Source organism: Anopheles stephensi, chromosome 3 (assembly GCF_013141755.1).
Source record: "Anopheles stephensi strain Indian chromosome 3, UCI_ANSTEP_V1.0, whole genome shotgun sequence".
NCBI lineage: Eukaryota > Metazoa > Arthropoda > Insecta > Diptera > Culicidae > Anopheles > Anopheles stephensi.
Genome location: NC_050203.1, coordinates 13,738,941 through 13,766,067, shown reverse-complemented (window position 1 = coordinate 13,766,067; position 27,127 = coordinate 13,738,941). Strand labels below are relative to the sequence as shown.

At 43.7% G+C, this 27,127-nt stretch overlaps 2 protein-coding genes across 6 annotated transcripts in view; both read right to left on the bottom strand.

The window, feature by feature from the left end:
• The window catches only part of LOC118514338 (gamma-1-syntrophin), a 56,951-nt gene extending 40,437 nt beyond the window's left edge, over positions 1 to 16,514 (bottom strand). The window contains exons 1-2 of one of the 2 annotated variants that reach the window (XM_036061152.1): positions 15,624 to 16,513; positions 14,560 to 14,647 (exon numbers count right to left, since the gene is read on the bottom strand). The gene's annotated coding sequence lies outside the window, so the exon portion shown is untranslated. Of the gene's footprint in view, positions 1 to 14,559; positions 14,648 to 15,623 lie in introns of both variants that reach the window. The other variant, XM_036061153.1, reaches the window with a different exon arrangement.
• Positions 16,515 to 18,248: 1,734 nt separating this feature from the next.
• LOC118514336 (semaphorin-2A-like) overlaps positions 18,249 to 27,127 on the bottom strand; it is a 270,841-nt gene continuing 261,962 nt past the window's right edge. For all 4 annotated transcript variants that reach the window (XM_036061148.1, XM_036061145.1, XM_036061146.1 and 1 more), the window contains exons 11-15: positions 23,900 to 24,236; positions 23,511 to 23,827; positions 23,320 to 23,428; positions 22,728 to 22,803; positions 18,249 to 22,648 (exon numbers count right to left, since the gene is read on the bottom strand). In XM_036061148.1, coding sequence (XP_035917041.1) covers positions 22,735 to 22,803; positions 23,320 to 23,428; positions 23,511 to 23,827; positions 23,900 to 24,236 — 832 coding nt within the window. In that variant the 3' untranslated portion in view covers positions 18,249 to 22,648; positions 22,728 to 22,734. The remainder of the gene's footprint in view (positions 22,649 to 22,727; positions 22,804 to 23,319; positions 23,429 to 23,510; positions 23,828 to 23,899; positions 24,237 to 27,127) is intronic.

The following is a 27,127-nucleotide window of genomic DNA, read 5'->3' as shown; positions in this document are numbered from 1 at the left end:
ACGCAAGCATTTTTTTACATGCACACCCGTGTTGCATCATTCGATGAATCCCGGTTGCTAATGGTATGGACAAATAATGATCCGCGGAGAGGAAGTGTGTTATGTGCATATGTTTTGTCGTCACCTTTTTTTTGTTGTTCTCTAAACACGTTTGATTTTTTGCCGTGTTTTTTACCAACACGCTTTGATGACTACTGGCATTGATGCGTGGATTGTTGTTTGAGCCGAGAGTGTCAACAGCATGAGTCACAGCCGATTAACAATGCATCTTACCGTTGCTACGATGCACGGTGGGTTAGAGCAGGACAGAAAGGGTGGTTGCGGTCATAATTTTCAACGATCAATTACTCGAGTCATTGCTGTTTAGCAGTGAGCATAAACAAACTTTACCGGGATTGAGACTAAATTTTAAAAGTTTGTAAGTAAAATCCGATACAATTAAAAAGTATGTAAAAAGCCTTTCAAAATAGAAAAAAATCTTTAAAGTGTTTTATTAAACTCTCACTCTCACTCTCAGTGTTTAACCTAGTAAGGTAAAAAAGCGAAAACGATTCCTTAAGTATGAAGATCGTAAAATATTTTGACACCATTTTAAAATAGTCCTTTTTTATTTTTTATACATTCAACAGATCTTCTAGACCGAAAAAAAAATTAAAAAAAAAACTAGACAACCATTCTATGACCATGCTTTTCTCCCACTGTGTAGAGACAGTACAATGTTGAAAAACGCCCCGGGCAGAGTGCAAACAGCAAACCCCTACTCGATTTGCTTAATCAAACGATGCAAAATGCTTGTGCAAATGGGACTGCCTCCAACAAATCATGTAAAGTCACATATTTTCACACCGCCCAGCAAGAAAAGCCCGTCGTCAGCACGAAAAAGCCCCTAAGCCAGCAGAAATAAACAGCGGTACTTTATCGATGAGGTGAGTCTTATCTCAACTGTACGCTGTCGCTTAATTAAAATACCTACGATAGGAAAATTTCTATCACCGAGAGCACGGCCATTGTGTCACGGTCGATACGGGTACTATGTTCGTGCACAACATGGCTTCAACAGCTGGGATGCAACATAAAGCCCATCGAAATACGAGCAGACGTTGAAACCCTAACCACGCTCTTGAACGATTGCAGGCAAGTAAAGTGAGTCAAGCCGTTCATTTTCGGTCGGATGAAGCGGAGTTTGTGTAAACTTCATCGAAAAATCTTTCGGCCGTCTCAACCCATCTCAACGCAAATATGTGTTGGTTAATAGGTTAGTTGCGAAGGTTGCGGGCAAAGTTGTTCAAACCTTCATCAGCATCATCATCATGCTCATCTGTTGCATACGCACATGGAACGAGCTCCCTCACCTGTCCATAGTGAATCTGGCCACCGCTCTGGTCATCTTCTCGCAGCGAACAATCCCACCAACAAACTTTAGGGATCCATCCGAAAAGGAGGCTTGGGATTTCTTGTGAACATCACCCCGCACACCGTGTAAACAGGAGTATGTGATTGTATTTCAATATTTGTTATCAGAATCCAGCAACGTATGCACAGCTTCTCTCCATCCTTTCCAATCGATCGGCTGCTGTGTGTATATGGAGAGCAACACAGTAAACCAGAGGACTTTGTTGGAGCGGAGCTATATCGAAGGCCCCCGAATAGAAAAAGAAACACCCAAACATAAAGTAAACAACAGCGGGAGGACTTTACCCACCTGTACAACATCACGTTGGTATTGTGCATGCCAGAGAGCACAACACATAACTCATCCTTTTCAAACCACATTCAACCTCCCACATCGAATCCACTTACGATGTGTACGGGCTTCAAGCTGGGGCAAAGGAGCGGCCAGAAAGTTTGGACGAGCGTGGTGGGTGTGGAACTTATTTATATTCCATTCTTGTCTGGCATTTGTCATTGTTGTCTGTCCTCGTCTCGTCCGTTTTTCGATGTGCTGTAATGAATTGAATTATCACTACATATGTGCACGACACAAGGCACTGTAAGGAGACCAACGGCCGGATTCTGCACGGATGAGCGGAGCGGGAAAAGAGGTGATGGCGGAGGGTGTAATTGAAATGCATTTGGGATGCAGTTGGATGCCACCCACGGATAAGCCGCCGACGCCGCCGCCGCCTCGATCCGGTCTGTTTCGAAAGTAATTTGCAGAGGTTTTGGTTGTTGTTGTGTTCCGCCGGTTCTTGACGCCCCTATATGCGAGGCCTTTCTTTTGTGGAACTTGCAGCTGGGGTAGCTGGGTGAAGTTCTTCGCGTAGGTTCTTGATTCCGCAGGCCTGCCTCAGGATTCAGGTGTGGCAGGTTTTTTTTTAGCGGTGCCCGCTGCATTCCCCTTTGGTTGGGGTGGAATTTTAAGTCGTACGTGTAATATCCCTTACAACCCACGTACATGAACCGAGATAATCGGAGGGTAAAGTTGGCCGGAGGAAGGTATTTACTTCGGATGGCCAAATGGGAGACATAGTAAGATAATTGGACCTGCCCTAGAGACGCCTAGAGATGGGTTGAAAACTGAATGAATAGTCTCGTTTGAAAGCTAGAAGGATGGTACCTAATCTGTTTGCTTATTTGTTCAATTCATCTCATCTAATTAAAAAAAAATCAACACTTTAACGAAAAAAAGCAACAGTTTCTTTACTTTAAACACCTTTCATACTATCAAAAATGATCACGAAAATTGATATCAGGCTTACTGATTAAATTACTCCCAACTCCTTCAAGAGCTTTTTCTATCAAACACCCTTTTTGTATCTTGAATTTTCTAATATCCTTTTCATAAATAAAACAAAACTGTAGCTCCAAAAACTCTCCTAACAGAATTAAATGGGAATTTTTTATTGATAACTTTTACCTCGAAATACATGGGAGCCTGCTGCTCGGCAAAAGTCACCACCGTGCGTACTTCAAATGAAAAGTAATGTCGTTACAATTGGAAATGATTGATGCCAAGGTCGTTCGCGAGTAAAGCCAAGCCACCGCCACCGAAAACGAAGCAAGACGCAACGGCACGAACCAAAATTCGTACAGAACGAGACCAACGTTCCAGATGCGGTGAAGAGATACCCTAACCGTTCGCGACTGCGTTTGGGTGTTGTTTTTTTATGAAATCCATAAATTTTACTCCGAGTTAGCCGAGCTCGACAGAAAACCTGGGCCTCGGTACCCACCACCGCGCGTATTGGCCGACTTTGCGAATAATTTATGCACGATTTATGAGCTACTTCCAAACACTGTTGCCAATGTTCTGCTGGGCAGGAACCGTGTGAGTGCGTGTGTATTCACCTTCGAAACAGAGGCTCCATCCGTTGTTGGTGTGGCATACGTTCGTGCACTCTCTCTCTCTCAAAGTTCCACTCTTTCGGACCGTAAACTTTCGCCCTTACATCGGTGATAACAGCACCTTAATGTGCATAATTTAAGGGCACGCGAAAACTCATCGGTCAGTCTTGTAAAGGGCCGAGACATGGCACCAGAGTCCGGCCCAGTTAAAGCTTTACCGAGAACCTTAACTCGCACTTTACTTCCAGCCTTACGGTCGGTTTACTTACGCGCCTCGAAAGCTTCACAACAGCCAGATGAGCCTACCGGGAGCGCTTTTGTTTTGCGAAGTGCGTGGGAAGTAGTAGCGTAGCTCATTTGCATGATGCTCATAATTTTGTCCACCCTTCAATGCGCGGAGGATACCTCTCACGGGCTGGGGGGGTTGGGTATCATAGTGGTGACGCTGTCGACACGATCACCGAAGCGTGAACCTATCGTGGTGGCGTGATAAAACGCAGCATGACGCGTGCATAAGCAAAACGGAGCACCGAGGCAAACGTGTCATTCGCAGCTAATCCGTGTGTCGCAGTACGCCCAACGAACAGTCTCTCGGCGTGTTCTCGGCATGATAATGATAATCAAACGGCGGGTGAAATGATGATGAATGCGTGTACAGGAAAAACGTACAATGGAGGAGGCTTTAAAGTATGATTCAGTGTGAAATACTTCGAGTTTAGTTTTTGGTGGTGAGAGCAAAACTTAGTCGAGGGTTATCCTGTTTTGAGGTCCTTTGGAAGAATAGACTAGAGCAACAGGGTTTAGCAACATTGAGGACTGAGGATTAAGGTATTTGAAAAGGTGGAATATAGTTATTCACGAGACATTTCATCTTGTCTTATAATTTCTTGATGTCCTTCTACCAACAAACAGGAGTCTCTCCTATATGAAATCTTGGAGCTCAGTTTTGATGACTTTGGTTGCATGTAACCTGAGGCATCTTGATAGTAGCTCCTCCACAAAAGTCTTTGTTAGTCCTGATTTTTCTTTCAGGCCAACACATCGGATCTTTGAGAATAAAGGATCTTCTTGCACTTCAGATTCTGTGTAATCCTCAGAGATCCTTACCCATTGATATAGAGATATTGATTCTAATCTCCCGTGACGATTTGCTAACTATATCGAAATTGCTTTGACGTTTGCTAGTGCTTTGGCAAGCATCAACACTTCTCACAAATTCTTGAAACTTGATAATCAAGAACACAGCATTGATATCTATAATCTGTAATGCTCTATGAGAATATCCAGAACTTCTTCTCTTCTCCTTGGCACTACAACCTCTAGAGGTCTCGACCTGCCATTTCTGGCTTTCTGTGACTTATTTTACCCGTAGTAAAGTAGTCAGCCTTACGTACGAGGAGGCGGTCTGCATGGGTTTTTAACCCCGGCCCTGCCGTGTGAAGACCGGCGCAGCTATCGCCTCGGCCATCGGACTGCCCCAGAACACTATATCCAGAACACTAAAGCGTTTTTTAGTTGCGATAATCAATGTCCTCTATTTGGTCTTCTGACGACTTTCTCCTAATGAGTTTATCGAAAATTCTGATGTTGTAGGAGGATGCAAAGTCTTGTTTGCAAACTGTTAAAATCTTGATTTTTAAATTCATCCATTGTTACCTTTTGTGTCTCTTGATCTTCTACTACAATAGATCACTTAACCCCCCCCCCCCCCAACCCTTAGGCCTTTTCTCGTTGCTAATCCGTGGCACCTGTCGGTACAATAGCATGCAAATAGACGGGCTCGTTTTACAGAAACAAAACAACCTAACCCGCAACACCATCGTCGGTACACCTTCCATAAACTGTGGTGATTAAATTGTTCCACTAGCCGTCAGCGCCACAAGATGGAACCCCGGGGTCTAGGAGGGACTGCCTTTTTACCGCGAGGGCCAGAAACAAAAACATCAGCAAACATCACGTCAACAACGGTGCAAAACGAAACAAAAAAACACGGTTGGAGTGCTTTTTTATGTTGTTTCGTGTGCCGACAGCAGGCAGGGCTCCGTCGACAAGCTTGTCGATATTAGAACATGACATAATGCTGTCGGTTTCAACAACTCCACACACACACACACACGATCACATGACCCGGAACGAGCACTAATGGTGTTGTGTGTTTCGCTTTTGTTTTTGACGCTGGGGCGAAAATTGTTGCTTTTTTGGAGGTATGTTCTATTTACTCTTACGCTTCAAATCATTTATTTAGACTACTGCTGTGTACCGGAACATACCGAACGGTGCTCTGTACTTTGCATAATGGTCATAAAGCAGTCATGTTCTATTCCAGCGCACCAGGAACCAGGCACTTCCGACTCGGGTCTAAAGGTAATAAAGGACTTCTGGTGCAGAGAAGGAACGCTCGGACGACGTTTACATCGTACAAACGAAATCAAACGAATCATGCTGCTCATGCCGGCCCATTGGACGTTTTTCATCGTTTGGCGAGACAATAATTGTGTGAGGTTTATTGAACTTGTGCCTCATTAAAACGCAACGCCCTAAAGCGCACGAGGGTGGGTGGTGCCCAAGCCCAAGAAGGTCATAATTTGCATTAAATTGGATTCGGGTTGCTCCCTAACGCCCTAATGTCACGTCTGGGTGCAATTGCAGACTGTAGGTACAACAACAAAAAGGTACAACAAGGGTTAGAGAGCCTGAATTTTTTCCTCCATACCACTTTTAATAACCATTTCCACCACGACAATCAATGGATGGAAAACTCGCTTCTGCTAGACCATCCGGAAAAGTGTTCGGGTGCGAACGTTTGGGCCTGGCAGAGTAACACAATGAAAACGGGTACGATTCCCCATTCTTCTGAGCCTAGCCCTGTCTATAGTCTCATAATGCTGAAGATTCTGAGACCCTGACCTCCCAATCATTTCCAGTCTCACTAAGGTGCACTTGCCTGCTATATTTAGCTCCCGCGCAAAAGGTCGAGGTCTGTCGCCCTGGTCTGGGCTGTTGTTTTAGTGTGTTTGTGTGCATAGGGTTGGTCGGGGGCTTTTATGCTCTTTTTACCCTCTCCCTTTTACATCCACCACCCTTCCGAGCACAGTAGAAAACATTTGCAATCAATGCGACAGAGTTGTCGATGCAAAAAAAACATCGTACAGAAAACCTTGGAGCGAATGGAGCTAGGCCACTGTGTGGGGTAGATTTGTGGGAGCTGCGTGGAAGGTAGGCAGGGGTTTGCATAATTTTCCACAATCGTCATCATAATGAAAACCCCCCCCCCCCCCGGATCGGGTGAATGACAAAAGCGAACGAGTTTATTTTTAAATCGAAATCGCACTGTCGTTGCGCTGTCGGTAAATGATGGGAAAACGATTGAAACGTGGCAGTGCTGTTGCACCGACGTACGTGGAACATTGTCGTTTTTACACGGCAGAATTGTTGTGACGCTTGCTCAGTGGTGAATGGAACAATCGCTGAGGAGTCTATAAAGAAGGATGCAGAGGAGTGATCCTTGTTGATATGTGCTCATCATCAGTAAGAATTCTAGTGTATGAGAAATTAGCAAATATTTCTGTTTATTAAACCTTTGCTTTATTTAGAGTCCTGGATTCTTCTGGACTAGCACACATAATTTAGAATAAAATTGTCAAGTTAACGTTCAAGAGTCCTTGAATATCTCTGAATATTCTATCATAATCTATCTAGTATCCCAAAGAGAGGGAGAGTGAGAGTAGCATTTGATTCCATATTTTATTCGAGATCAGTAATCACTTATTATAGTCCCCAGTCACTTCTTACTCTTGAATAAATCTGGGGTTTGCATTAAATATTTTAACTTTAAAAAATAAATTCCTGAGCAAGAATAAATCAAGAACATTTCGACTGACAACCCAAAAAAATCTCCAAAACCGTAATGGAACCCAAAACAGTTCTATCAAAAAGCAATTTTCCTACCATTGTGCCACTGGAAAATCCATCAGCTTTCCATCTAGCACCGAAAATCGAGGAAAAGCCTGAGCATGCAAATAAATCTTCATTAGCGTGAAAAAGCCCGGTTCAGTCATCAGCAACTCGCTCTTTCGCTCTCTCCCCTCGATCAGGGTAGTTAGTGCTATCCCAACTCATTGTTGGGCATTTGCCAGGGAATACACAGCTCAACCAACCACCGGAAAGGTTAATAATGGAACTAATGTATTTTTTGTGTGTGTGCTCTACCTTTCTTCACGCTGTTGAATATGGTGTGGGTTGTGTTATTTCAGCCTGCTGTTTAATCATTTTCAAGGCTGACCTCGAACTGGAGATATGGGCAGGGTATGCTCTGCACTGGATGAGGAGAAACTAATCCCAACTAATTACTTCGCTCTTATACCGCCGGAGCTCTCGGAGAGACGAAAAAAACAGTCGAGAAGCTTTCTGTGCATAATATTTCACCTTTGCTGTCAGAAAGGTGTGCCGTTTCTCATAGAGATCTACATAATTTAACGATTAAATATGTTTTGAAGGCATAAATTAGGTCGTGAGTGGTGTATTAGGGTAGGTGCGCTCGATGCACAGCGCTGGAAAGTGCATAAGATACGATTTGTATTTTAAAAATAATTTATCAACTCAACCGTGCCCTACTTTAGAATCTTTATACAAAAGAAGCGAACGATAAAATGTGCCATCCATCCACCGGAGACCGACCCAGTGTCTTGCTGATGGAATTGTTTTACTATAGTGTGTAGCTCCATCGCTCATTTCCGGATATGGTGAGTTCCGTCTTCCTCCGTCGGTTTCCCATTAAATTTGCACACGTCATCAAACACAGATGAGAGTGTCGTGCGACTTGTAGTAGCAGAAGGAAATGCTTGGGCGTATCCGGTACTCGGGGTGTAGAATGATCGATTCAAATGCATCCTCACTAGCGGGCACGGTCGTCTGCTTCAGTTTCCTACGCATTTCTAACGGCTGCTGACAGTCTTATCGGCGGTAGTGGAGCAAGTAGTAGCAGCTTGACAACTATCCGCTTGGTACATCACTTTACAAGAGACCGGTTATATTATCCTTGTAGCAGAGTACTCTCGAACTAAAACAACTCCGCCATCTCGTTGGATGTGTGGGCTAACGCTGGATGAGTTCTTTAGGTGCGTCAATCTGGTTGATACTCAGTTTGCAACCCTTTTTCTTGCCTTCTCCCAGAGAAGATGCATCAATGTCTGTCATGCACGTTTGCAATATATAGACATGGTTACATTGGGGTTCAGATTAAAAACCCGTCATCACTGTGAACGTACCTTCCTTTTTGTCTACCTAATTCTTTACGACCATCTTTGACCGTCATCAATCTGCACCTCGAATGCCATACAAGGCATACAACGAGAACTTACAAAAACCAGGCCAAAAAGACATGAGACTTGGGAGGCACTTTGAGTACGCTAGAGAAGTTGATTTGTTGCAGCAGCAGACAGAAAGCGAAAAAAAAGATCTACTGACGTTTGCCTCAGAAAAGAAACATATCCACCACTGGACTGGAAGGCCGAAAAATAATGAGTACTGATGACTGGTGACGAGGGCAAACGAGTGGGAAGAAAAATGTTTCTTCATTTGATGGTTTTTACAGATTGCCGTAGATGATGCCACAAAGACCGATACTGACCGACCCGACCTTCTTGCCGTCGGTGCTCGCTCGCTCGTTGTCCAAGAACCTGCGCACACGTCAAGCAAGCGGACTTTGAGGCTACTGCCGAAACGCTTCATAAAGATCGAGAGAACAAGAACAACATGATTAAAATACCGAACGAACGGCCAATTTTTCACGCTCCACAATACACAGCCCATTCATGGGTTTCGCCCAAAAGAAATCGGGGGTTGCCCATTTGGAGTTATTTTATTTTGGCATTCCTGTGCCTGTGGTGTGTTCCTGTGTTTGGCGTATTTGTTTGGAGGCTAGTATTTCGAAATCTCGTATGTGCGCTTGTTTCGTGCTCCACAATGGAGATGGGGTGATGATGATGCAAGAGGCATCACCGAAAGATGGAACTCATCTAATCATATATGCATCACACCGGTTGGGACGTCTCGTGTCGAGCATCGAAACAACGCAAGAAAAACATCAAAATCGTGCGTATTTATGAGATATTGAAAGAAGGCAAGAGGAGGAGGAGAATGGTGAGGGGGATGGGAAGAGATCGCGGGGATAGTTTGTTCTTTCGTCGTTTCTAGCTCAAGAGATCGTTTCGGTTAGTGGAAAGTTTTCTTTTTCCTGCATATGCAACATGTCATGAGGGTGCTTTTAATAGGACCCTACTAATTGCAGGGTTCGTTTCTGACTTTTTAAAGGCGAGTAATATTTGATATTAATCATCTAATGAATCAATTATTAGCAAATGATTATGCTAGTTGTGAATCATTCTTGACTGAGTTACAATAAGTTCAGTCACACTTAAAAAATAGAACATTCTTTTTTTAAGTGAATTATTTTTATGCGTCTTACAAGGTCAATCGCAACTTAATATCTTCGCATAAAAAGTAACAGTAAAGATTTATTCCTTCACAACCTTTTTTGGGAAGCATATTTAAAAAAAAACAAGAAATTACAAAGGATTTTTCGAAAGATTTTAGATTGAGAGCCTTCAATTGACACAGTTAGAATCTTGAATTGTGCGATTTTTCCGTTAAAAGAAAGCTAAAAAAATATTGGCCACAAATAGAACGTAACCGTCAATGTGATAAATTAAATAATGAGTATGATGATCATTATGTTTATCAATATTTAAGTTAAAATACGATTTTTTCCTTTGATAAGAAAAGTCACGTAAAATAAGAACATGTTTTAAAATAAAAAATAATTAATGATTTATGAAGGAAAGCAAACTATTTTAAAAAGATTTTTCTAATTGAATTCAGCACAATTTCACTTAATGAAAAATTAGCTAATGCAAAAATACCATGAGATGGTAATAATCATCCTAAACATCCACATTAAACCAGGATAGAATATAAATCTTCCTCTGTCGACCCCTGTACCAATATTGGACCAAGCAACGTAAAGACATCCGTCGACAACTGTGCGCCCGCCCAAATCATATCTTTCGGCCATTTCTGTGTGACCAACAACCGGTGGAAACGAAACTGTCGCTCCGACTTTTGGGAGAGAGATATGTTTATGGTTCACGCAAGATAATAGAACCGTTTCATTCGGAACTGCCCGTCTGCTGGCTGGTCGGGGCGGCATTCGAGTCTCATTTTCTTCGGGAGACATCGCGTTCGTGTGTCATAAAAAGTAGTTTGTATAATCTAAACGACCTCCTCATTAGCTTCCCTTTATGCTTCTTTATCATTAACGGGACCTTGATTTTCTTATGCAAACTAGTGACGTTTCTCACGTTGGGAAGGCTAATCTTAATGTAATGGAGCTGATAAAAACGGTGCTCGGTATGTTTCGTCGCGTTTCGACAAGCAGAAAGATGAAGAAAAATTAAATGAGGATTAAAAAATAAGGGAAAAATTGCCTTTTGAAGATCAAAAGTGTGAAGCGCCTTGGACTACTTTCACCCAGTACATGCAATTTTATTTAGCAAGATGAACTTTTAATAAAATTCTGGATCTGGGAGACTTTTTTTTGTTCCACTTCAACCATACTAACAATCTTTCCGATGCAAACACACACCAACAGATTCGCTTTCATCGTTCGGCAGATGGTCCGACGGAAGAATTTCAACAGCAACCCCCTACCCGTTAGGTCTGGTTAGGTCGATTGATGCATTTCAGGCAAAGTCAAGTGCTTTCTCGTGTTTTTGCTCCACTCGAAGGAGCAAAATTGCATCAACAAGCAAGAAAAAACAAGGGAGCAAAAAGAACTTCAGAATAGCACCAGCAAAGTGGATAGTTTATGTGGTTGTTGATGTGTTTTCCTCTGCTAAAGATTTATTGGGTTCGCTTGAAACATTTAAACGGCTACCTTGCCGGCTTAACGTTATTTATTGTGAAAACAATACGGGAAAACATAATTTCCGATTCAATCTTTCCACCCCAAAAAGACAGGTGTCGATGCTATGAAGAATTATTGGGGAGACTCGCTTAACTCTACTGATTTCTATCCCATGTCCAGCGTCACAGCACGATATCAGCTGGGTTCGCTTTATCGGCCGAGAAGAATCTCGCCCAGCCAGGAAGGACGGAGACTGGTTTACGTGTGTGGAATTCCAATCAGGGAACCACTTTGGAATGTTGTGTCATCTGGATATCGAATCCCGGCGACACACGTTTGACAGAATTCTATTTGGGCGAAGGAAACACTCACGCGAGAAACAGAACATACGGAATAAATATTTTAAAAATTTCCTTTAAAAAGTAATCCAAACAGTGTAAAGTAATCGTCAGATAATCTTTCATTGCAAAGCTATAAACCACAGTTCCTAATAACTCATGCATGAGCGAACTTTGCCGGGGGAGGGTCGTTAAAAAATATGCCACCGGGAAAAAAAGGAAACTCATCCAGCAATAAGAGTTGTCGTTTGCAAGCAAACAGACGATAATAATGGAGGATTGAGCAAAGTGGCAAGAGTTCGCGCCTCGGTGAGAATTTTGAATAGTTTACAGCTGCGTCATCATCTCCCTGTTTGGTAGGTATGATACGAGCTGGAAATTATGTAATTGAATCCTATAGAAATTTCCTCCACGGCGTTCGTTCGTAGTCCTCTTTTTCTCTCCACATAACGCTCGAACGATAGGACCGAGCAGGCAGGCAGCAGTGAGGGGGTTCAATATCGTTCGTAATAATACGCTTCACACGGAAAGGATATCAAGCTGGCAGGATCTTTCACCACAACCACTGCCGAATTCGGGTCTCGTCGCCGGTTGTGTTCGGGCGAACAAAAGGGAAACAGTACACCGAGGCTTCAACCATCGGCAGCACCATGATTACCAACACCACCACCACCACCAACAGGACACCTCAATGTTGTGTGATATTTGAGACAGCATACGGTGGCGGAACCGTAGCGAAGGGGAAGCAGGAATCCGCCACTTTTTTGCTTAGGAATTATACTGCCAGTAGAGCAGTTCCGGCAGGCAAGCTGATCCTCGTCCTTCGGATGGTTGAATGATTGCTATTATTTTGTGCACAATCTAGACACCGGTAAGACCATGGGCGAACATAAATCTATTGAAGGAATCATTTTTAATTGGCCTCTGGGTGTTATTTTTTTCTGTCTGCAAGTTGTATTGCTCAGGGGTTGTTGTTCCGATTTTTTGCTGCTTTGATAGGGATTTATTCAATTTGTGGATTTATGTTGGGGGTGTTGAATTACGTTTTCGTGGTTGAAGGGGTTTTGTTTAACGATAGAAAATAGTCAGTCTAGAAGACTAGAAGACGTGAAAAGTAAACCAAAATGCTATTCAAAAATAATACTGGCTGTCAAACAAATCGTAGTTATCAGCTGTGTATCAGAAGCGTTACAAAGCGTTACTAGTTATGTTTTTCGAATAATCTACCACGTCTCCTCTGTCCGCGTGGTCGGACTTAAAGTTCTTCACGGACTAGGTCGTCCTGTGTCATTTTCAGTACATGACTGGCTCATCGGAGTCCGACAAATCAAGTTCGCTGCACAATAAGGATATCTTCGTACAGCTCATAGAGCTTCCACGGAGCCAAAGATCTTTCTGAGGATATTCCTCTCGATCGTTGCTATCAGGATTTCGTCAGATTGTGACAGAACTTATGTTTCAGAGACGTATGTTTGTACTGTGATAATGGATCAGCTTCGTCCATCGCAACAGGTATTTTGAATCGATAAGTTTTGTGCTCAGGATTTATTAAAGCCAGTGGTTAGTCAGAACTCTTGAGCGCAAATCAACATCTACGTTGGTGCTGACTTTTGACATTAGACAGCTGAAGTTATGGACGACTTTAAAGGCGCCTCCCTCAAGACTTCAAAGAGCTCTTAGGTTGTCAAAGTGACTTCCGTGACATAACTGACACACCTTCTAGTACATAGGAGAACCTCAAATCAATAATGTCTTGGCCATCAACACAGCCCAAAATCTGAATAAAAGATCCCCCCCCCTTCAGAGTCTTGGAAAGCTCTCTCTGGCTCTAGATTAGGCACTCTTAAATTTTACTCTACGGTTCAACATTACGCTTAGCCCACGGATTTATAAACGCTTTTATCTACCCCTATGCCACTTTATGATAAGCTTGTTCCCAGTGCTGTTTAATGCATACTTTTGTAAGGAACTATATAAAAACAGTGATGCAACTTCACCACCCGAAGCGAGTTGATTTTTATGATGATAAATAAAACCACTGTCAATTTGAATCAATTCCCCACATCCATTTTCCTACTTAGGGCATCGGTTGGAACGCACTCACCAACCAACAGCCTCGCACATGCCCCAGCCAACCTAACTGGTTGGTACGCAGCATATTAATAACGAAACGTACGCATTTCATTCGATTGATTAGCTTTTATGGCAGCGAATACCCTCGCGCCGGGTGGAATTTAAAATTGAAAACAGAACGAACGAAATGATTGATGCCATGGTTGGGTTGGGACGCAAAACCCTAGGGCCAGAAAACCTCCTCTTCGATGCGTAGTATGAGCGATTGCAACCATAAACTGCACATTGCGCCATGGAAGAAACCACGTCCAGAAAGAAAGTGAAACATCAGCTCGTATTGCCAACTACTAGCTGCTTGTCCCTGGTGCTTACGGGAGACTTGGGAGCGGTTTTTGTGCCAAACATCCACCCACACTTCCTCACACACCCTCTCGTAGTAGTTCTTATCAGCCCAATCCGATGGAGCGAGGAAGTTTTACTTTCAGTTGACCGCATTCGATGGGAAAAAGGTTGAATGGAGCAACAGCAAACAGAATAATCCTCGCTTTTCAAGTGCTACCATGAAGATATGGAGCCAGCCAGCCAGCATCATCATCGCCGTAAGCATCGTGTGTGCGTGTAATACGATGCAGAGCAGCATAAAAGAAGATGCCCGTACACGGTACAAGGGCGGATGATGTCCCAGATGAGTTTAGCGTTATGAACGGAGACCACTTTTCGGAGACGGCAAATTCCGAGGATGCTCACGAAAAGGATATGGGTCTGTGGAAAATTGTGAAGAAGACTCTGGAGGTAGATGACCCAGATTTTGGTTGGTATGTGAGAAAAAGTGGTCCATCCTGAAGGACATCCCGCACTACAGTGTTCCAGAAAATGACGTCCTTTTCCCAGCTCGTGTTCTCATTTTGGACGATATGTGTAATAAGTGTATGGAAGAACGTTTGTTCTTCCCCACCTTACCTTCTAATGCTCCGGATGCTTGTGGTTTGCTGCACGATTCGCTTCTTTCGTATGCTGATGTCTCGCTGAGCGCGTCCGTATCAAACGCCTAAAAACGAGAGACAAGGAAGGGTATAAATGGCTCCACTCTTCTGGTTCAATTTTTGGTCAATGATTATTGCTTCTCCCATTCGACTGTGCAGTGCCGCCAGACTTTGCACGTTCGATGCGGGCTTGATGCAGACAGACGCCAGGCCCTTTTTTGGAAGTGTCATGTGAGTAAAGCAGCAGCAAAAAAAAAAACGAGTCCGAAAATGCTTATGTCCCGCCGCAGAGGTTCGTCGCCTACTGTGCGTTACAAGAAGCATAAGTAATAACGCAGAAAAAAAAAAACGACTACGCTTCACAACAGTGGCGGGAGGACTCCCAACAGATGGAGATGATGGAGATCCAAGTATGGAACCGCCACCAAGGTTAGCCAGTTTTGGGCCGTCCGGTGAGTCGCGCTGGGTGGGTAGGACTACTCCGCGCTGTATGGCGCGTGAGTTTTATTTTGTCTTTATTATTTTTGTTTCTAGGCCACCCAAATGCCTCCCCTTCTCGCGTGTGGTTACGGGTTCGCTCAACATCAAAAGAGCAGAAGGACGACATAAAAAAATGGTTTCGCACACAGCGCCGGGCATAGCTGGACCGAGGGATGGGTACTTGCTCGGTAGGTCGAATGCTCACTTACACACCAACACGCGTTTGGCAATCGGAGGGAAAAAACGAATCCTTTCTGCTGGACGGACGTGTGAGGGCACAAGGCAGTTCTCAAAGAGTCACACGACTTGGATGGAAAATCGATGGAGAGGTGATGTTGGTCCTGCCAAGCGGAGGACACATCTCGCGATGTTTGCCATAGGGCTCTGGCGTTGCGGCAATTTCACCAATTTTCCCTAACAACAAGCATCCACAATAGGAGCCCCAGCAACACCAACCATCAGAGAGAAGGAGCCTTTTTTTTTTGGAGGACTCGCACGATGAGCAGATCCTTGGTCTCACCCATCACCGAAAGGACATTCGCTCTCGGGACTGTATCTCACCTTTTGCTCACGAATACACAATTTTCCGTTTTATTTGGACAACAGGGAGAAAATGATTGTTTTACTCCCTCTTATCACGACACACATACACACACTCGCTGCTTCTCACTCGCTAATGCTCACTCACTCACTACACCAAACTACACGACTGCTTGGATATTGCTGATTCCACTTCGATTTACTTCACACAGCGTCGTAGTACACAGAGAAAATACGGGAAAACGATGGTTGACTGGGTGGGAAAATTCACCCGTATAAACGGCACAGGGAAATTTTGCACGATTCAAATCGATTAAATTCGCTCACCCAACTAATGGCCATGAATACACACACACACTCCCCACACATATACACACACACTCTGTAGGTGTTTCTTTTTTTCTCCTTTAACTTTCTTCCTGCTATCGAAGTTCTGATACACTTTTCCTCTGATCAACACAGACACACTTTTTTTGGTGTGTTGGTTCACAAGGAAAACAAAGATTTTCCTTTCCCGTACCAGCTTTGCAACACACAACTCCCACGAGCTTAGGTTGGGCAGGGCTTGTTTAGTATGTCCTGCGAGGACAACACATCACAACTTCTCGCCCATCAAACCTTCGACGTAAAGGAACTCCATTTCGGTGGAATGCTTGTTAAATCTTTGTTGCTAACACACGGTTCACCAATTCACGGTTGTTGTGTTACAGAAACAGAAAAGAAAAACACACATCACTCACGGAAGGTCGCAGTAGAGCCTCGGTACGAGCGAGTCTGGGGATTGTAGGGCACAACAGCATACCGAACGGTTCGCGCGCGAGAACGTACCAATGTCGAATAAACGGTCCGAGCTCGTCGAGCACCCCGTGGAACAAGAACCAGACCAGCTGCTGCTGTTGGTGCTGTTGCTGCTGCTGCTGCGCTGCATAGCAGCAGGCTATGCAAGGTTTATTCGCTCTATGACAACGGAGGCTCTCTCGCATATGGTTGGGTGCTCTCTTGGAAACAGGAGAAGTTAACTCCGAGATGGAATCGCACTCTCGCGACAGGCCTTCGACTGGCAAAGGGTGGTCAGGGAACGTCAATGAGCTCGTGACGCACGATCCTTGAACGCAGCGGCAACACTGATGGTTAGAAGCTATCTTTGACTTACCTTTAGTTTAGTGACTTAGTGATCGGGGTTTCACTCCGGTTCGAAGGAGGATTATACTTGCAGTTCCAAAGTATACTTCTCTACTAACTGACGATTCAACTATGCATTCGGCTTTTATAAGAAAAATATCCCAGCCTACTACGAACCATGGTTACTCATGTTCATACTGCAGCATCGTCCCGTGTTACTGGATTAGAACATTGAACATAGCGACAAAAATGGTTGTTCAATACAGAATACTCTAGATTAGAGTCCCTCAAGCATTCTAATAGCGGTCATAACTTGTAGAAGATGTCTCCCTATTTGGACTCTCCACAGCTGTTTAGAATGCATTATTTTCCTTTACATTGTTTCTTTACATTATACATTGAGGCCAAGCCTCAACATTCTTTTGAGGGTAAGAAATGTGATTTCTCGGAAATACGGCCAGGCCAGCCAGGAATGATTTAGGTAAGAGTTTTAGGATAGCATCAAGGTTTTATGGGTCCTATAAGGCAGGACGGCAAAATAGCATGCTGGCCATTTAATGACTTACTAGGTTTGTTTATACCATGTACCGGGTATAATCTGTCCTCGGTTCGTCCTCCATAGATCTGAAGGACACTTCTTGAAATCTTGATAACGATATTTAGAACCAAAGTAACTGGCCATTATTATCTGGTTTAAAACCCATATTGAGTGTACCGCGAAGCCTTGCTTTCACCAATCGAAGTATATTCCTGTTCAATTTTAACTATAATAACTGACCTTTAACTTGCCAAACCCTGGTCTAGGTCACACGCGTGCCGAGCCCCAACCGCGCGAGAGAACGCACGCAGAGAGAATCTTAGCTGCGCGTCATTCATCTCCCAACTTGAATGTTGCGTTGTTATGTTTTTTTTTAACAACATAAAACGCATGTTTTGATCTGCCTCCCACTTTTCTCCTGCATCAGGTGAGCTTGAATGGTGCGCAACACACACGCGAAAAGATGGAGAGAATGAGCATAAACAGCAAGCTCGCTGCAGCATAGCAAAACGAGCATGAAAAGAGAGAACAAAGAGAGAGAGAGAGAAATGAAACAAGGAGAAAAATCGGGCCTCCTCAAGAAGCGCGTGATTCGCAAGATGCGAAAGAAAGGAATCAAAACAAACGGGCCGATAATTTGGCCCTGTTGGTGGTGTTGCAGTGAGAGCATGCGCCGTTCCGGAAGCGTACGCGGAACAGGGTGGCTTTTTCTCAAGAGAGACGGTTGTTGCATCACACAGCATAAAAGCACCCCACGGAATGGGGTTGAACAGTGAGCACGGGGAAGCTTTTTGTTTTTGGGCTCCGGTTGAAAGAAAAGCTCAAATCGAGCACGTTTGAAATATTTCACAGCTCGAATTTTGGTTCAAAAAGTGCTCGAAAGCGTATTTTTCAAATGAAATTCGAAATTTCAAAATTCAAATCAAAAATTCAATCTAAACTAAAATCTTCGGACTCGAACATCTAACAAACGAGTTGCGTGTAAGTATTATTTTCTTAATCAATTTATCAATTGTTTATTTACTAATGTTCTCGCAAAAAAACATCCTTTTTCTGCCTTAACGCGCGCGCTTGTGTTGTGTGTTAATGTGTGTGTTTGTGTGGTTTTTAGTTTGTTTCTGTGATTTGCAGGGGGAATTGGAATTTGTTTGCTTTTAAATGCTTCTGGCTCCATTTATCCACACAGACACACACAGTGCCTACACAAGAGCAGCTCTCAAATAATGTGGGATGGATGATATTTGTGTCAGGGATCGGGGAAGGATCAAAAGGGAAATGTTTTTCAAATGTGTACATGTATAAGTGTGCTGTCCTTTCCTGGGTGTACTGGGCGTTGTATCATTATCATTAAAGACGCGCAAACATCCGCGGATATGATGATCCGGGAAGCTTTTCCATTCCTGTTTTGTGATTCCTCCAATGTGATTCGTGAGATGGGATGTTATGTTTTATCCTTCCACACCACCGGCAGCAGCATTTTGGATTATATCGTTCGTTTTTGGAGAACAAACTAGTGAAGAAACTGTACATTTTATCCCGCTCTACTTCGCTTTCTTCCCTCAAGTTTTTCTCGTATTATTTGTTTTTTCTTGCTGTAAATGAAGCATCGATCATGCGGTATCCGTAATTCGATTCTGTTTCACTCATGGGCTTTTGCATGTGGTTTTCTTTTCTCCAACTTTGCCATTTCTACGCACACATTCACAATCTCTGTTTCTATTGCTAACTTTAAATTGGATCGGAAGTCTGATACTGTTTTCTGCTGCACCGCAGAGCTTCTAGAACCTCGGCATCGGTTGAGCTATACGTGGAGAGCTATCTGCAAATATTGATACCTTGTTTTTGTGTTTGCTTGGGACCGATTTTACATCGATGGCGCGCATTTTAAGCAATAATTTTTTGTCCTCCTCTATAGCTTCATATGCCACTCGAGCACATCAAAACAGAAGTACCTGGTTAGAAAGGATAAAACGAGAAAAAAAAACCTTTGCGTTTGATATAGGGAGTTTCGCTTCTCTTACTCCACTCGAGTGTAGTTTTCTACTCTGTTTTCTGGTTGCTCGTTGCTACATTCCAGTTTTGCCAGTCTTTTTCTAGAGACTTTCCATTTATACAATTTTCTACCATTTATCGAATGACACGATGACCACCATCTTTTACACACACACACAAACACTTCCACTTTTTTACGATTTTCTGTATCTTTTTTACTTCCCTTATATGTGTTGCGTTGCTGTCTGTTCTACTCTTTCGAATGATTGTTACTTGTTTTCGTACTTCCGGTTGCATTTTTTATATGTTCTGTGTGTGTGTGTGATGTTTCACTTTCCTTCCTCTCTTTTTTTTTCTTAAATCAGTTCTTCAATGTTAGTTTCTTTTTCCATCGTTTACACATTATTCTAAGCTTATTGCATTTTTTTCGTGTATCCTCTTCGTTTTTTTCTTCTCATCGTTTGTAATCCTCAATCCAGGATTATGTGTTAATTTTCATGTTTTTTTCCCCTAAAGTTGGAAAAGGCTGTTTGTTCTTTAAACAAAAACAGTTTGTTTCAGTGTTGTGGACATAATTTTCTGCTTCTACCTTTATCATTCTTTGTTTTGCATTTTTTCCTTATTGTTTGTTAACGTTTTCCGATTTGTGTCTGTGTTCTGCTTGTTTTCTTATCATTTTTCTCTCTTTCACACACACTTTTGCTATCATTTCTTATGATAAGTAGTTGCTGTGTGTGTATTTTCCATTCGTTTATAGTTTGCCTGCGTCACTAACGACTGGCGACGCTAGTATAGGTATATGTAAATTGGACAGAATCGCTTCCGTAAGCTAGAGATGCTGTGTGTGATTGCTATTTTTACACGTGTTGCTGCCTGCAAAATGGGCCGGTTTTTGTTGTTGTTGTTGCTCGGTTTACTTTAGCTTTGTTTTTCGTTTGTTTTTCTTTCTTTTGTCACTCTATATTGTGTTACACTGTAAGCGAGAGAGTAATATAAGTATTACTGTGTGTTTGTTCGTGTGTGTGTTGTTAGTTATGTTAAGCATGGTAGGTTTGAACGGGCTTGATGGTTTGTTGAAAAACAACGTAAAAGGTAGGACATTGTGTGACCGGGGGATGGATATGATTGCGCTAGAGGAAAGTGATGATGGCGATTTATGATGGCGCGTACAGACCCGAACCATCCAAGGGCACATGGACAAAGTTGGATATAAGCTTTAAAATGTTTCCCCCAAATGCGCGCAAAGTTATGTTACAATTAACCGTTTCTGTTCTGCAATTTTACTACTCGTTGTACGTGAAAATGTAATGGAAGGCGAGAACAGACACACATACGCACACACGCAAATAGAAAGCAAATTTTCCGGTGCTAAGAAAGACGAACCTCCCTCGTTTACTATCACAGTTCTCCATCAACTGAGAAACGGAACTCTCGCGCTTGCTTTGCTGTACTTTTCTTTTTATACTTGTTGTTGGGTAAATTTTTTTTTTAATGGGAAGGAGGGAAAAACGAAAGAAAAGAGATAAAATAACACACTAATATGCTCGGATGTATGTGTATGTACAAATGCGTTTTTCCCCCTTTCTAAACCGCGCTCAATATCCGCTCCGTGTCCGATCCGATTACGTTACTAACATGCCGATATGCGCCCTGTGAGATTGAATGTTTGAACCGCGAAAAGCGTGTGTCTATGTGTTTTGATGAGCTCGCCCGCCCCTTTCTCACCCCTGTCCTGATATTTGTTTTCCACTGTTCTTTTTTCCCCCTCTCCGTTCTGTAATGTTAGTTAGTATTAGAAAAGCTCGACGTAATTTATTACGCAACGGGATTGCGATAACACAACGGGTTGTTTAGGCTAATCCAAATCCCATCGTCCGTGTGCTCACAGTGCCACTTAAGTCTAGGGGGTGGTTTCAAAAAAAGTTACCGAGCTAATCGCGAACAGCGAAGAGCGGAACGGAACAGAGCTAAAAGGAGTTTGCATACATCAAAACCATCCGCGCCCTGCTCGGTATGGGGGACACGCACGGGGAAAGCTAGGAGCAGCCAAACAGCGGCCACACACATTGCTCTAAACACATCGATAATACTGGCAGCATGGCAGGATGGACGATACGCAACACATTCTTCTGGTAGGTGTGGACACATCTTATGCTTTCACACATGTACACACACACATACTATACAGCACACTCCCATCCAGCTGGCCACCGCATGTGTGTGTGTGTGTGTGTGAGTGGAGAGCTGTATTCCTTTTTTGCTTCCCTGCCTAACTGCTGCTCATACTTTATTGCTTGTATACGATATCTACGACGATTCAACCTCTCGCGTGAGTGTTAGTAACGGGTAGATTTAAAAATAAAACGGAACCGAATCGAAAAAAAAAACCCAAAAGCTCCACAGCGCGGTCACTGTACAATGACCGAAAAACTAGGCTTGCCTTTCGTTCGTGAGCAACGATCAATTAGTGTTCTAGTGCTTTTAAAAACCTTCCCACCATCGTTCACTGAATATCATCGGATTGCTTCGCATTGCTTGAGGGTTGAACGGGGCGTTTGTTTGTTTGTTTGTTTGTTTTCCTTGAGCGGAAGTTCCTCCATTAGTTAAGTAAAACTGCCGCGCCGGAATCGCGACTGATGCCTGGTGAGATTCTTCCGTGTGGATTTGATTGTATCTAACCTTTTCGTGATTTTATTCCTTTCCTTTAAGCTTTCACATCCACTTTTCTTAATCACGGGTTTTGCTGCTTGTTCCACACACACAACACACAAACACCTTCACCTTCCCTTTCCTTTACCATTCCTAAGCGCTACGGTTCATTGTGTGTTCACTAACTTAGATGCTAAACTTATTCCAACAATTATATAAAAATAAGCTTCCGCTATTCGATTAGTTGCTTAGTTTGTCCGTCCGCGAAAAGTGAAATGAAATGCATAGAAAATAAGAAAAAATGAAAATTCAAATCGTCGGCCTGATGCGTGCCGTGTCTCCACGCCGACACCGAGTCGAAGCAGAAATGGCGGTCACAAAACCACATGTTTAGCGTTCTTCTCGAAAAGTTTGTCATCTTACAATGTTTTTCTGGTCTGTTTTAGTCTGATGAGTTATTGTTTTTTACCTTGTTTTTTCTTCATTTTTTCTTCTCTCCCCTCCCATTGCTGCTCATGAGTGTGCCTCGTCGGTATAGTGCATGCTAAAAAAAAATTCATTCTCCACCTTTAATACTTTACACTACTAGATCAGTTCTTCTGGTTGTGGTTTGTTGCTGCACGCCCCCCCGCGCGCTTGCGGTTGACTCGCGTACAAAGAGAGTATTGTATGTCGGTTGCGTTCAACGACGGTTCGTGCGAGATTCGCTGATATCGTTTTCCTTTTTATTTTACATGAAAGCCGCCTGCGAGAGGGGAAACAAATGGAAAGAATTTAGTGAGATATGCTTGGGTGGGGCTGATGAGTTTGGTTCCTGGACGTACCTTAGGATCAGACGCTGGGCGTTCGGGCAAACACATCGTTGGGATGCTGATTGCTGTAGTTCTGTCGGGAACATTGCTGCAAGGAGGAATAGAAAGTTTGTTAATACATTTAAGCTACCAGTTCATAATAATTTGCTGCAAATATATGCTTAGGATTCCCCGTTCTAGAGAGAGCTCAAAAACAAACACCACTTAATGCGATACCACAGGAGTAAAATTAAATTATACTTCGTTCGGGATGCGATTCTCGCTAAAGTGATCGTAAAAAGCCGGGGACGAGAACGTCCACAGACTCCCTTCACTTGGTGGGGGTTGTTTGGCCGTCCCATGGGTGATAATGGCATTAAAAGCGCCATCATAAAATAGATCGCTAGAGAATATGGATGTGGTTCATTCGAATGGGGCAAAAAAAAAACGGGTCTCGTATGGCATTATTTCGCACGCATAAAGTAAGCAAAAGCTCGTCGGGTGACTTCGGCAACTGGATCAGAAAGGGATGGCGATGCGGTTAAGTACACAGTGCGCCCGTAAATCTTCCATATTGGGGGGTTGTGTATTAAGCCGGTGCTTAACTTCCCAGTACTACACTTACTGCTTGCTTTTTCTCCCAAGTTTTCATGGCCGATTTGTACTTCTCGAACTCGTGACACCAGTCCGAGTAGATCTTCTGGTAATCATTCGTTTTGTTCGGCGGTGTGCATCTGAAACAATTTGTTTAAGGGCGGAAAGAGATTTAATTAATGTGAATTCATCAGAGGTAAAAGTGTGCCCGCAATGTCTTACCGATGTGCATCGACCGTGATGTTGTAGCTGCACAGCAGCGATCCACCCAGATGACAGTCGTACCGTCCACCGTCCGCCTCGTTCACGGAAATCACCACCAAACCTCGTTCGGTCGTCTCGATGTACTTGGTCGGGTTGTACTTAATCTCGTAGCGGCCCTTCTCCTTCGAATGGTGATACCACGTGACGGTTTGATCCTTCAGAATTTCCGGTATCTTTACGAAGCATCCCAGATGCACGCTCTGGCCGTAGGTGACGATGATTTTCTTCTTCAGCACACTCGTGTCGCAGATGTCGTACGTCTCGTTGCCAACGTCCTGGAAAAAGGAAATTTAGTATTTCAACGATTGGTTCGAATTGTTTTCCCCTCGCTGGAAAAAAACACCTACCTGTAACAGTCCCGGTTCGTACGGTTTGCACGTGCTCGTATCCTTATCCCAACCGCAGTACGGATCCTTCACGCAGCGGAAACAATTATCATACCGCCGATTGCACATGGCCAGATCGATCTGCTTGATCCGGTAGTCCGTAGCGACGTACAGTGATTTGCGCTTCTGGCTAAGTTCCATCACCTGGATCGCTTCGTTCTGAGCGATTTCGAAAATGTCCAGCAACTTCGATTTCGACTCACCGTTGCGCAGATACTGTACGATTTTGTAGATCCGGCCGGCATTCGTGCCGATGTAGAACACCGTGTACTCTTGGCTGAGAATTTCGATTTTAATCCTGCGGATGAAGCACAAACAACATGGCAAAATTGAGGTTAAGTAGACTGAACGATAACTAATCACACATAAATGCACTGTTGAACTGAAAGGTCACGTTCGCGAGAGAAATAGACTTGGCACGTTGCGGGTGAGGAAGATCAACAACGACAGGTTAAAAGCGGTCACTCAATTACCCCGGAATAATCTTGCCGAGCAAAATGTACGACGATTGATCTCTGCCCCCCTGGAGGAATCGCAATTTTTCCGTTTTGTTTGCAGAACTCTACACATCCCTCATTAACCCTTCGTGCGCGGGGAGGTTTGTTTTTTGGGTGTTGCATTTTACCAAACCTCATCTCCCAAAACAACTCATCCCAACTAACGACCAAAATTGCAGTCGATTGATTCATCGGAACGCTGGGATGAATGGGTGGCAACGGGATAGCAAATACAAAAAGTAGCTCGATGCTGCACGCTGTCGGAATTTTGCGCTGATTAATTCCACCACAGGGATGGCCCCTTTTGACTGTGCAATATTCTGCGGAAAACCTCAGACAACCACCAACAGCCATTTTCTGCCGGTTCGGTGTCGGGGCTTTGGAATTAGTACGCTCGTGATGAAGTGCACCCATGCGGTCGAGCCTTTATTTGTGGGTTGCGTGCATGATGATGCTTCCACCGTTGGTGATTTGTCGCCCGCGTGTTGCAGCGCGGAGGAATGTCAATGTTACTGATTTAAAGTGGTTTGATGGTGGTTTGAACGAGATATTTGTTCATTTAAAACACCATCGACTAATGGACAGTAGGTTGCAACAGGAGATATTTCTCGACGTTCTAAATGAACCGACAAGAGCCTTAGGGATAAACTCAATACTAATTAACTAATTTGATACAACAATTTAAATGCGGGGTTTGCAGCGCCCAATCAATAGTCCTTCTAGCAGGACTCTTATCAAACTACCTTTATCGTCTTTTATGTTTATGTTTATGAAGTACAGTCAAAATTTAATTGCATTTTCAGTTGGTTTGGCTTTCTATGGCCAACACAATTCAAAGCTTTGTTTCTACTGTCACCACTATCCCTACACGACCTAGTGATCATGACGAACTTTTAGGCCACAGCCTATGATCGTCTATCCGTCTTTTGCGACAACCTGTCCAAATCTTCACCTATCTCGGGTCAAAAAACAGCACCAGCAACAACAAGATGTACGATGATCTTACCATCGTGCAGCGAATTAGACTCGCCAGGCTCCGGTGGGTTGGTCACGTCATGAGAATGACACCGGACGACCCATCCCATAAAGTCCTTTTAGGCCGTCCACACGGACAGAGGAGGCGTGGTAGGCCCCGATTGAGATGGAGTGATGGCGTTGATGAGTCCACCAGAACGGCCGGGATAATGGATTGGCAGATAACGGCGCAAGACCGTGAGCGGTATCGAGGATTGTTGCAGCAGGCCGGCTGTAGCGGCTGATAAGTAAGTAAATAGTCCCTGTAGTAGGAGATTCTTCTTCTTCTTCTTCTTCTTCTTCTTCTTCTTCTTCTTCTTTCTTGGCCTAACGACCTCTTTTGGTCATGCCTGCCATTTTGTTTGGATTACTAGACTTATTGTTACCGCATGGATTATGTCTCGTTCCCCACATCCTGAGCTCAGACGTCAGAATATCTGTGCATTACTTCGTATAATTCGGTACAAGATGGATTTAATCTTACAGAACATCTCGTCGTCGATTTATAGCAAGCAATGGATAATCTCTCTGAACCATGAAGCTTGAGGAGTTCAAGTTAAAGATTTTAATGACGTTTAGTGCGAAGTCGTCGAGTTTCTCAGCAGCAACGCGACCAATAGAGCATTTTTTGGCAATCCTCAATAAATTTGATATCATGACGGAGCAGCAATTCCGATCGTCAAGGCCTCGAAAAAGCGATGATCTCCTGGTCCTTATTGAACCAAAGTTGAACAGAAAATCAGTGTTCAAAAGATGCTTCCTGGCCTGTGAAGTTATGATTTTAGTGCTTCTTTTTATATCAATTAAACTATGAGCGTATCACCTTCGAATACTGTTCACTATATCCTAAACTCCGCGGACTCAACGCCACAGGCAAACTATCCTCTTCTCAGCCAGATTTACAAAAACACACACACCCCACAAACCGAAGCTTTCGGTCGGTTTACCATTGATCGACAGTTTTGGTCGTCCGTTGCCCAGACTGTGTCGTCTATGCGTGTCATTCAAATCGACGCAGGCCCAGGAGAGCGGACAGGGTAGTATTATTATTTATTTACAAAAAAGCGCCTCATTTTTCCGTGACCCCTCTGCGGTTTCCGTGGAAAATGCATTCAGCAGGCAACTTTTGTCCGTTTCCAGGCGCACTCTCGCTCCACACTGCCGATGGTACGCAGGTGACCGACCGAACTGGTTGGTTTACCGCTCTCGTTCGGTCGAAGGGTAAATCCCTGCTTAACATATCAACCCGCCCTTCCCACCACCTGGCCACCGCCCCCGGGCCATTTTGCCACCGGCCGATCAGAGCAAACTTTTTCGCTTGCAATTAATTATTCATAATGAGCGCGGTCATGTGCATGATCTCCTCATCGTCTCTTTAACGGCTCGCACGTAGCTCAACAACCACACACTGGTAACCCGAGCGGATACCAGTGGATTAAAAGCATCCCAGCGCCCGGTTGCAGCAAAATGCATCGAACCCCTTCGCTTCCCTAGCCGCCCTATGCCCGCCACCACGGGTGAATTGTTGCGAAAAAGTTTACTTCGGCCGTTATTATTTATACTGCTGCTGCTACTGCCCTAGATATTCTCAGCAAGCGGACCACCACCAGGTATGGTTTTGCCAGTGTTAAAAGTCGTCCTGGGAGTTCGTTGGGCATTTTGTTGAATAACCAACACG